The sequence below is a fragment of the Leptidea sinapis genome, chromosome 19, assembly GCF_905404315.1.
Source record: "Leptidea sinapis chromosome 19, ilLepSina1.1, whole genome shotgun sequence".
Taxonomy (NCBI): Eukaryota; Metazoa; Arthropoda; class Insecta; order Lepidoptera; family Pieridae; genus Leptidea; species Leptidea sinapis.
Window position 1 is genome coordinate 4,260,228 of NC_066283.1, and position 12,505 is coordinate 4,272,732.

General features: G+C 34.7%; 2 protein-coding genes and 1 long non-coding RNA gene across 8 annotated transcripts in view; 1 reads left to right on the top strand and 2 right to left on the bottom strand.

Annotated features, from left to right (window-relative positions):
• LOC126969917 (uncharacterized) overlaps positions 1-10,398 on the top strand; it is a 433,182-nt gene extending 422,784 nt beyond the window's left edge. Inside the window, exon 11 of the mRNA XM_050815548.1 lies at positions 10,387-10,398. The gene's annotated coding sequence lies outside the window, so the exon portion shown is untranslated. The remainder of the gene's footprint in view (positions 1-10,386) is intronic.
• The window catches only part of LOC126969958 (uncharacterized), a 238,884-nt gene that overhangs the window by 92,062 nt on the left and 134,317 nt on the right, over positions 1-12,505 (bottom strand). The window lies entirely within an intron of this gene.
• The window catches only part of LOC126969884 (A disintegrin and metalloproteinase with thrombospondin motifs 1), a 179,960-nt gene that overhangs the window by 43,242 nt on the left and 124,213 nt on the right, over positions 1-12,505 (bottom strand). For all 6 annotated transcript variants that reach the window (XM_050815480.1, XM_050815479.1, XM_050815474.1 and 3 more), the window contains exons 3-4: positions 9,740-10,267; positions 3,582-3,677 (exon numbers count right to left, since the gene is read on the bottom strand). In XM_050815480.1, coding sequence (XP_050671437.1) covers positions 3,582-3,677; positions 9,740-10,267 — 624 coding nt within the window. The remainder of the gene's footprint in view (positions 1-3,581; positions 3,678-9,739; positions 10,268-12,505) is intronic.

The following is a 12,505-nucleotide window of genomic DNA, read 5'->3' on the forward strand; positions in this document are numbered from 1 at the left end:
ATTATGAAATACCCGCCCTCGACTACGCCCACTTAGATAATGTTAAAGCGCGTACAACCACGTAAAATTCCGGCAACGCTCCTCTGATTCCTCTGATGTTGCAAAAGAGCGTGAGTGGTAGTGATCACTTAACATACTGGATCCGAATGCTCGTTTGTCCTACTATTATATAATGATAAAAAATTCGTTGAAAACCGCTTTGTCAATGAACGCCAAAATTGTATTAAAATAAAAAAGTAAATAATTTTTAAACACTACAGCAGTGCTATTAAACACGCCCTGCGTGTTGGAAAGCGTCTAAAAAGCCTTCATACACCCTTAGATAATTTGTACGTCTAGTCTAGATAGAGCCTCTTGCTGCTAGACAACCGATGAAAACAGGCCGGGTTTATTACTTCAGTGTGCGTGACAAGCTACGTCTTACATTCGCGATTTGTATGTCACTTTGTGTTAGTGTGCGTGCATTTCTCAAAATAGAGGTTAACTGTTAACCTCAACTTTTTTGACGTTTTCACAGCTGTCACAGTCTATCTAGGGTATAAATGACCCAAGGCTCAAGCATAATAACTTTCTTGCGACTTCTAATTACAACTCAACTTTCCCGAAATGGTAGTAATTGGTAAAACTTATGACTGACGTCATAAGTGACATTATTTGACCTGAAGGATAAATTATTTTTTATATCTTATAATTGTTGGAAATATTAAATATAATATAATTAAATAAAAAATAACCCACATAGAGCCGTCAAAACAAATATAATATAGTAACCCCCACAAACACCCAATTAATTCTTAATCTAACATCACGCGCATATTTTCCCGCCATTGTAATCTGTGGCCGACATTCCGCAAGCGTCCTTAATCCACTCGCCTGTTCCATTGTTTAGTCTGTGGTAGGTTACGCCGCCATATTGTATGACAACGTGACTGTCATTAAATTTCGACTTAAATAGTTATTAACAACTTTTTATCGCTTCTCATTTATCATAATAACGAACTAGACCTTGTTTACATACATATGATATTATATATTATACTTTATTATTATTAGCTATTAATTTGCAAAATCGTGTCACACCACAAGAACAAGGGGTACATGCATCGAAAATGTTCCAAAAAAAACTGACTTTAAATTACAATCTATATTTGAAACAAATAGAATAAAAAGTAATTAATATATAAATATTTTCTACATCAAAATGTGTATATATAATATATATATATATATATAATGTTTATATAAATTATTCCTGGACCTTGCTGGAAAGTGAGGTCCCCTCCCGTTCCCCTTTTAACCCCTCACGCTTGTCCTGCTGCGTCTGTACGGTTTGCAGTTTCATTACCGTTAAGTACATGTGATATTTTCGTGTTGCACCTATTGATATCTGTTGTTAATAGTTCTGTAGTTTCTGTTGAACTGTGTCGATATAATAGTGCTGCCAGGAGAATAAATACTTTTTTACTTAACCCAGATACTTTCATTGATTTTTCAACATTATAATAATAAAAACACTGTCTGTAACGAATGTCGAAATTGTCACAAAATTTTAGGAACCATTTTCGTTACTTTTGTGTTACAGTGATGCGCGCGCATCTTAAAATTTCACTCTCATCATTTTTTCTGAACGCGCCCAAAGAAGTATATCTTCAATAAATCGTTGTCTATATTTTAATAATAATATCCTACTGATGCTTAGTCGTCGATTGGGCGCACTAGAATGAATTTATAGTTAAGTTCTATTACTGTATTGTGAAACTGTCGTCTTTATAATATGATCGCCATCATAGCAGTTAGATATCTATATTGTGAAACACTATATTCACGCGTTGCTTTACTAATACGCTGGTAAGCTATAAGTCTTAGTGAGAGAACATTAAATGCAGCTATATCTCTTCTAGTAATTTCTTATTAACCAACTTCAAAAAGGAGGAGGTTGTCAATTCGATCGGTATTTTATAATGTATGTACACCGTTTACTCTGAGATCTATGATCCGATTTACGTAATTCTTCTTTAGTTCGATGTGGAATGAATGCCATTTGGTCTGAAGTGGTTTGAAGTTGGTGCCAAGCCAAATGTAATAGAAAATTTATTGAATTAGGCGTTACTTTGCGGAAATCCATAATTATACAAATGATTTAAGTTTTCTTTAGTGTTAATTCACTGTAAAATGTAATAGAACCAAACAGTCCAAGCGGGCAGGCACCGACTTAAAACCTATCAATAGGTAGCACATACAAATAATAGTATTTTATTAATATTAAAGGTAAAAGGTTTGCATAAAAGGCGTATTAAATTAAATCTCTATTAAGTTATTTTATACTTTTGAGTTTTTGTAGTCGGTTTTTTAAACGTAGTTTTTTATTTATTTAGATATCTATGGTTAGGTCAGGCTTATGTACAGTTGTGCACAGACAAGACACACTTGATCATAGATAATGCATTCGACGCCATCTTGAATACGAACGGTTATTAGTTTGCGATTTTCAGAACACGTAAAAGTCAGTTATCAATTACAAAAGCGTCTTCCAAGAAACGCGATCTATAAACACGTACCAATGTCAAATGGTCGAGTCACCGGTATTACCGAAACACGGCCAACATATCAATTAGCTTATCTCAACTTGCGATATCAACACGTACCGACTGTCCTCATATTCCAAAATAATTTTTGGTTAGTTTCACTAGGGTTTATTCATAAATTACGTGTATGTTGTATGGATTTTTAACACCCTCCCCAAGAGACGCCACACTTTTTCAATTAAATCTTTATCGGTAGGTAATAAAACGGATTAATCAATTTTTTTTTAATGTGTATAGATGAGACAGCGGGATGGCACTCACCGAAGACTTAATCCTTCATAAGTATATAAAAAAAGATAAAATTATAATTCTTTAAATAATATATAACTTTCGAGAGATTTAAGCATGTGACGTCACAAATCTCTGGCCTGACGCACCCCAGAATCAGCCGGATCCATTTGACCTCGTGCAATGCAGAGCAGCTTGAATTCTCGGGGACCCAGTATTCTGTGAACGGCCGGATCACTTGGCGTTGCGTAGAGATGTTGCTTCAATGCGTGTCTTCTACCGCATTTATCACGGGGAGTGTTCCGAAGAGCTGTTTCACCTGATTTCTGCCTTCGAATTACACCTTCGCAAGACCCGCCACATATTAGGATATCATTCGCACCATCTGGATGTATGGCGGTCGTATTACAAAGCTGTTGAATGAGCATCCTTGTGTGGTGTTTCCGGGACGATACGACATGGGTAACTTCGAAAAAGCGTGTACACCTTCCTTAAATTCTCCTTAGATTCCTCTGGTGTTGCAAGAAAATGTGGGCGGCGGTGATCACTTAACACCAGGTGATCTGTACGCTCGTTTGTCTTCCTTTTCCATAAAAAATGATGATGCTGATGTACCAATTTTCATAAAAATCGATTCAGTAGCTCCGGCTTAAAAGCGTAACAAAGAAACTTAGATTCACATTTATAATATTAGTAGGGATGTATGAAAGTCAACTTAACACTTCATAATCTTATGTGGACAACAAGGATTACAATGCTGAAGCTTACCACAACTAGATGCCCATGTTTGGGATGTCTTCTGATTAGCAGAGCAGCTCCGTTCTCATCATCATGGTACAGGTCTCCAATATCTTCCTCGCCATCCTGTAATCAAACTCTGTGTTATTTCAAAAAATATTACAAATGCATAAGAAAAATATAAGCCTTAAAGTCAAAATTAAAATTACCTTTTCATTTACGTCAGAAATTACTGTTATGGGTGTTAAAAATTATTATAACATTTTAACATCACCAATTTGGCTAAGGTTGGGCTTTAGTGATAAGAATCTGCTAGAAACTCACTGTCTCTCTTTTAAATCATTATTTGAAGCATCATATTCAAATTCAAATATTTTTATTCAAAATAGGATGTGAAATCACTTATTGAAAGTTAAAAAACTATCACCCATTCCAAAATGAATGCCTCAGGCCTGAGAAGAATGGGCGCAACAAACTCAGCGGGCTTTTTTATTTCATCAATTAGTATTCATTATTTCATCAATGTTACTTTGTAAAGTAACATTTACAAAGTAATATTGTACAATTAAACTAATTATTTAATAGCCTGAGGGCGGTCATTTATGTTATAGTAACCTTTACCACACAAACGTTTTTTAACAATTCTTTTGAATAACGCAATACTTTTGTTTTGAACATTTTCTGGGATCTAGTTGTAAAAGCATATACATCGCCCCACAAAATACTTACTAACTCGACTTAGCCGAGTAGTAGGCATCATCAGTTTATGTCTGTTCCTGGTGTTAACATTATGGTTATGACAGTTTCTGGCAAATTCACTTATGTGCCTATGCCTATATTCTTGATAATGTAATGTATGTTACATTACATTATCAAGAATATATTGAGAAGCAACAGTCAAGATGTTATTTTCTTTGAATTTTGCTCTGAATTATTCTCTAGGACCTAGGTTATAAAAAGCGCGAATAGCCCTCTTCTGCAGCACAAATATTGTATTAATATCGGCAGCGTTGCCCCATAGCAATATACCATAGGACATAATACTATGAAAATAACTAAAGTATATCGTTACATTACATAGTTTTACAATGCTTTTAATTAGAATCGTAGTGATCCAACGAAAACACTCGTCTTGTCCTACTCGTGTATGTTAAAAAAGTTATTTATTATTAATATTAAAAATCAGTATGATTACACAAAATTAAAACTATCACTGCGAAACCTACCACTACACTGTATACCTACAAAGAATACTGGCAGAAATTCCGCGTTGGATAGCCAGGCTGATCCGTTGACCCGAAATAGCTGCCAGAAGTCGGTTGTTTTTTGTGTAATTTTTAACCGACTTCAAAAAAGGAGGATGTTCTCAATTCGTCGGTATGTTTTTTTTTATGTTTGTTACCCCAAAACTTTCGACTGGGTGACGAGACGAGCACGAGTATTTAAAAGTGCCTGCGTTGGTTGCATAATGGATTATATGTATATTTTTTGAAGTCGGTTAATTATGCACTATTGATATTATTATGCACGTGTGTGTTATACTTCGGTTTATGGCCCTAAGTACATGTAATAAGGCTCACTTTACGAGCAAGTGTGTTGAAAAAGTAATATTCCTGGCATGTTTTCATCGGTTGTCTGGCAGCAAGAGGCTCTATCTAGAGTATATTTTTTTTATGAAAATAAGGGACGAGACGAGCAGGACGTTGAGCTGATGGTAATTGATACGCCCTGCCCATTACTATGCAATGCCGCTCAGGATTATTGATAAATCCCAAAAATTTTGAGTGGCACAACAATTGCGCTCGTCACCTAGAGACATAAGATGTTAAGTCTTATTTGCCCAGTAATTTCACTAGCTACGGCGCCATTCAGACCGAAACAGAAATAAGCGCTGTTGTGGTACCCATAAGCTAGCCGGCATCCTGTACAAAAGAGCCTCCCTGGTACTCCCACGTAGTATTAACATCCTCTTTGCCGATAACGTACAAAACTTGAAGCATGTTAGTTTGTTACATTTACGGGTGCATTTACATCACGACATTGTGTTTTCCCACGCTATGACGTTTGAGAAAGGAGACACGCCCACACGACAAATATTTACTAAACACTTAATTACTAATTCCCTCCAAATTTATCCGGCTTAAATTTGGAAGATAATTGACCGTATTGTTTTGTTAATTGAGAAGATTTCTCTATTGTATGTCCCGATGGGAAGTGGTAAACTCTGAATTTAATCCAACATACTGAGCGGCATCACAATAATTGCCCTCGTCACTTTCGAGACATAATCTTAGATAATTTACCAGGCTCCTTTGCACAGGATGCCGGCTAGAATATGGGTACCACAACGGTGCCTATTTCTGCCGTGAAGCAGTAATGTGGTAGCATTTCTGTTTTTCAGTCTGAAGGGTGCCGTGGGTAGTGAAATTACTGGGCAAATGAGACTTGACATCTTATGTCTCAAGGCGATGAGCGCAGTTGTTGTGAAGCTCAGAATTTTTGGGGTTTTTCAAGAATCCTGTGTGGCACTGCATTGTAATGGGCAGGGCGTATCAATTATCATCAGCTCAACATCCTGCTCGTCTCGTCCAATTAAAAATAATTATATTCTAGATAGGGCCTCTTGCTGCCAGACAACCGATGAAAACATGCCAGGAATATTACTTTTTCAACACACTTGCTCGTAAAGTGAGCCTTATTACATGTACTTAGGGCCATAAACCGAAGTATAACACACACGTGCATAATAATATTAATAGTGCATAATTAACCGACTTTAAAAATATATCATTACTACGTTCTGTAGGCGGCCATCTTGGATTTCAAAAAACTGCGTTTACTGCACACGACGTTATATGCGACAGAATTGCCATCTAAAGTTCTAATATTTAACTACTATTAACGAATACATCAACCAATTATCAAAAATACATAGGGATTAAAAAAAAACAAAATTCAAACTTGCTAAAGTATCAAATTCATTTGATTCCCGATTGAACTTTAAGTAAGTGTATGTGTTTGAGCGGAGTCAGTGTAGTGGTGCGATCCGATACCTCTCTGTTTTGAGAACGCGTCCTTTTAATATTTATGTTTAAATATCTCATTAAAGACATATTATTGACACGTATTGAATGTTCAAGGGATTATCTTAGTATAGCGTCATCTACTTACTTTTATTTCAATGAACAAAAGGTGTTACTTTTTTGTTTATTTGAATACAAAGTATTATAATGAGGATTATATGCTTTAGCAAACGAGCTAGCTTCCTTGTATACAAATTAACATAGATTATTACTACAATCGAACACATGAGAAACTCAAATGAAGGCGAAGAACGAATGAATAAATAAACCAACAATCACAATTCCATACAAATTTATAGTTAAAAATATATCACTAATCATTATTTATGAATGTAGTTTTTTATACTATGTTTACATTTTTTAAATAAAACACATTTAAAGGATTAAAACGCAGGAATAGGCTGTAACAACTTGGACTGGTGTGCGAGGTACCAGGTGCACATAAAGTGTAGAGGAGTATTGGCGCTCAAGGGCTATGTATGCAAAGCTACCATAGGGAAAGGAACCAAGTAATAAAAACCAGATAGTGTAGTCTAAGTGTTATTGACTCTTTTAAATAGAACACTTTTAAAAGATTAAAACGCGTGTAATAGTAACGGTTTTACATTAGACGTTTGCGTAAAAGTTACATTTTTATTTTAGTTAACCCGACGATTCAAGACCTTTCCAGATCTCGTTTTCAGGGGGACTGCAGACGAAGTGAGTCAAAGATAGTATTTGTCACAGTTGTCATTATGAAGTTTAGCGCCATTTATTTCCTCGGAGGTGGTATTTGCTGTACACAGATGGTTTTTGGCAAAATTTACTGACAGTGTCCTCTTCTGTTTTGGTATGTGTAGTGGTGGTTTGGTATTTGTATGTGTAGCAAACATCTAATGTAAAACCGTTACAATTACACGCGTTTTAATCCTTTAAAAGTGTTTTATTTAAATGTGTAACACTCGCGTTAATTAAAGAAAATACTATGTTTACATTTGTCACAGTCTATCTAAGGACATATATATCGACTAAGTACTCTTTGAGCATTCCACGCTCAAAGAGTCCCTTATGACGTCATCTAATATTACCTATTGATAATGAATTTTATTTTAATTTAACCACAAATGACGTAGTAAAAGTCACCATAATGGGTTATTACTACATTGTAATATGCAGTGGGTGGATTTCCATCGATAATTACAATCGTATGCCAACATAATGTAATAATATTTACTTCCTCGTCATATAAATATTTACTGCTAAATTGATTTTTTTAATTGTTTAAATACAGATTTAATGTTCCAAGTGCCAATTACGCATACTTTTTCATTTATAGCAGCCAAACATGGGCTTTAACACAAAATACGATGAAAAAACTGAAAACCTGCCAACATGCAATGGAAAGAAGTAAGCTGAATGTGAAAAGATCGGACAGAATAGGAAACCATGTCATCAGAAAAAAAGACGGAGGGGGGCAGGGCACATGATAAGAGGCCAACAGAAATGGAACGAATTTGTGACACGGTGGTACCCTAGAGAAGAGAGAAAGAAAAGGGGCAGACTGCAGATAAGATGGGATGATGACATTAGACAAGTAGCAGAAGTAACAAGCAATAGAGTGGCCCAAGATAGGGAGGGATGGAAAAGGTTGGAAGACCTACAAAAAATAAGCAAGTATTAGAATAGAATACATTATGATTAGTAATTTAGATTTACATTAGAATATACATGTATATCTATTCGTAGTTCTTAGTTCTTAATACTTTGTAAATAGATAGGTACTAAGTTAGCCTGAATAAAGGGCTTTATTTTTTATTATTCTTGTTAGAATAATTCTATATAATAACATATTCAAAGTTCGTTGCTACATTAAACCCAAACAAACATTGCAAATATAGCAAAAGCTGGTCATAAAGGAAACGTGAAAGAGTAATACAAATGTACTAGTTATATTCAAAGGCTTTGAACTCTCGATTGTAATTTAATAATAGCACAAGCATTTGCATTTGCAATAACACTTTAGAGCAACACAAATAATTGAAATAACTGGGCGTGATCTAGATGGAAGTACACAGACGTAGTGACCGGATTCTATTATGTTTTCTCAATGCATTTATCACACATTTCGCTGTTAACGACATATTACATAATGTTTTGATACTATCTTTACTTATTCAAAACTTAAGGTTATCCGATAATCCGTAAAATAAAAAGACAAAAGAACTTGCAAAATATATCGAAACTGCGCTGGTTTTCCGTGTTGAGTGTATTCGCCCTTACTAACAATATAAATAGCAGCGTGAATCTCTCTAGACCTTTTGAAAAGTATAATATTATACCAAGGGGCGATACAGTGAAAATTTCTCAATTATGAGTTTCATCTGTTTTGCACTAAACAGATAATTACTGCTCCACATTGTCAACGCTTCTGAATATCACCATTATTAGATAAGAAGTCGTGAGAATTACGACCGCTTTCACTTGACACATAAGATGAGTACATTTTTTTACATATCTCTGAGAACAATTCTATTTATCCAGCAATCATTGCGACACATGCACGCGATATTAGCCTTTAAACATTCAAATTACTTGCCAATATCGCTTAAAGATATTGAACGTATTGAACAAACGCTCCCTATTTGATGTTACGTTGACTCTTTTTATTGTATTGTTTCGTATTTTCTAAGTTTTCGCTTTTCGCAGTGACATATGGAAAGTAATATTAGAGGCAGTTGTCTCATGTCATTTGTCAATTAAATTTTAATAAACAAACTCTGTGTAATTAGTACATTTTGTTTTGCAATTCAGGGTTTTAAGCGATAAATATAAGTATGTTTTTTTATGACAATAACCCCAGACCTTACCAGGGATCTTACAGGTACGATGTAGGCTTTTGAAGATGATTTTTATTGATTACTTATAAATTTCTTTGGGAATTTGGTCAAAGAAAGTCTTTTTCGTTTAGTTTATTTTAGATAGTGCTTTGATTTCAGTGCTTGCCGGTTTTATACTAACTACAAATGGGAAATATTAATAAAGGCTGATTAATAAATTTTTGGCAATATTCAGTTGATATGTTTTTAAAAGAACTGAAGTAGTAGAATTATTTAGAATATTACTTACAGTTACTATTTCTTCGTAGTCAACTCCATGGGGTTGTGATTCATTCTTTAGCGCCTTCCACACCTTGAGCCCATCCTTCTTTACCAAACCCTGTTGTTTCTTTAAAACTAGCTTTAACTGTTTGCCGAATGCTTCCAATTCTATATTATGTACATCATCATTTTCATCATCCACTTCCTCTTTATCACCAAATTCACTATCACTTGTTTCACTTGAATTCGTAACACCAAAATTTACACTAATCGTGTTATTTAGATCACCAATTATATCCACATCTTTGATGAACTCTTTTGCTCTTACGAACATTTGATCGTTGAGCAAAGATGGTTCTTTCTGTAATGGCTTGGATGTCTTATCGTGGGGAATCTTTTCAGGGTTTACATTATGAGAATTTGATGGGTGGTGGGACGCGATGTTTCTTCTAGACAGATGGTGGGTTAGTTGAACTAGGTGGTATTCTGGTACTTGAGAGTGATGTTCCACGTGGAAAACGTTTCGGAGCTCATCAGCGGTCATGTGCTCATGAATCTGTAACAAACATTTTAATATTAACAAAACTTCAACATTTATGAAATTTGTACTAGCTGTAGAAATTTTCAGGTTAATGAATATGATTTCAATCAACACTTTTAAATTATTGTATAGTGTTATTTTTTGGAAAGATAAATCAGACAAAGTTTTTATTATGTTAATCATCAATCAAATGTGCAAGGCTCATTAGTTTGTAGGTGATCCCTTATTCAATGTCATGTGTGTGTCCGATTAGGGTATAGTCCCTTGAAATCCCCACCTTGAAATTCCCTATGACGTTCCAGGATCTATCTAGTGTAAAACAAGCAACTGGGCTCAGAAATGCTTGTCTCAGTGTTTTGTAACTTTCGGATTTCATTTAAATGTTTGGAATCCTAGAACCGCACAATTGGCACCTTGTAACATTTACCACCTCTTTGGATGAGCTTTAATGTAAAAAAGTTATTGCCACTCATTCAAATCAACTTCATCTTACAAATTATTTTAATTACAGTAATATAAAAATGATTAAGATAGTTATATTTAATTATATATATAAGATGACTTTGAGTAAACAGCATGAAGCAGAGTTTCCGTTGCATGATCATCCACACACCACATACATGGACCAGCCTCCCTCGAAAGGTAAAGGAACGACTCACCCCATGACACTGCCACAAGCAATGACAATTAAACGAGAGAGAGAGAGAGAACATCAAATCGAAGTTTCAATTAAATGATACTCTCTCATATTTTAGTCAAGAATAATAATTTTCGAGAGCTTGCCAATCCGTCTCGTAGAACATTTTAAAAGTCACCGAGTGTAACGACTTCCGTATTGAAATTTACTGAATACTTAGTTGTATTTGAATGCCATTGATCGTTGAACCAGGAAATATTAATAGCATTCAGTGGGATCGATGCTTTTGCTAAAGTTAAAGTATATTTCTGTCGGAATTTAAAGATTCAATCTTATTTTCTGAATAAAGAGTCTTGTTAGTTTACGGGAGAAGGTAAAGATGACATTAAAAGGAGAGTGAAAGTGGGAAACGAATGAAATAATAATGAAATATAACTTTTATAATAACATATATTTTTAACGAACATCAAAAAAGAGGAGGTTCTAAATTCTCCGATAACTGTAGTCCGGCTGAACCGATTGGGAAAATACTTTTTTGTTTGAAAACGCATACTTCTCAGGTGGTTTCATGGTCATCAGGTCAGGATCTAGTGATGGAACCCTGCGATGAATGTGCGAGGTTTCTATCGTAATGATTTCTTTACTTTTTGAATTTATGAGTACATTGTGAACGGGCAAAGCTGATATTTGGAGGGATACACTAAATTTGTTTCGTGAAATTGTTTTTTTCTGCTTCGATAGAAATCTAGATACAATTCACAAGATACCAGTATTTTTTTAAGAAAGTAAAAATACCATAATCGCGTACAAGCATTTGTTTGAAAAATATGACGGGTTTGCCTTAACATCTTATATCTCGTAATGTATTCTGTTTTTCAAGAATCCTGAGCGGCACTGCATTGTAATGAGCAGGGTGTACTTTTGCTTCTACGACTTGTGGCTTAGTCTCATAAAAAATACAATCATCACAAGACTAGCGGCCTCTGGACTTATATTAATGAAGAGTGACGCTGCCACTCATCCGGGAGTCGCCGCTTCGATCCCCTCCAGGTAGTAAAATAATTTTTATTTTCGAATTCATATACGTTTATTCTAAAATATACGATGAAATGGAAAGGGCTCATACTGGGCTTTTTGAGCCAGAAATGAGGGCGTTTTAACGCAAAATTGGCGCACACAAACAGATTGAGTTGAGGAAAATGACCTGAAAATATATAATAAGTAACTAATTGGTAGAATAATTGCAGGCCATACTTATACATAACCAAACGCCATTGTTTGGACAATAATTATTGTTCTACAAATTAAATTCGTAACTAAAATTTATGAATTATGCGGTAAGTACATAATATAACATAGAATATAATATTGACACACTTTTTACACAAATCACCTTGCCCCAAGTTAAGCATATATAGCCTGTGTTATGGGTTACAAGACAACGTACGTAAACATACATAAACGTACATAAATACATTTAAACATCCATGACTCGGAAACAAACATCCATATTCATCATATAAATGCTTGCACCTACCGGGATTCGAATAATTGTTCTTTTTATAAATTGTGTAAAAGCAATCGAAACATTCTTTTAACTGACTAAATAAAAAAAT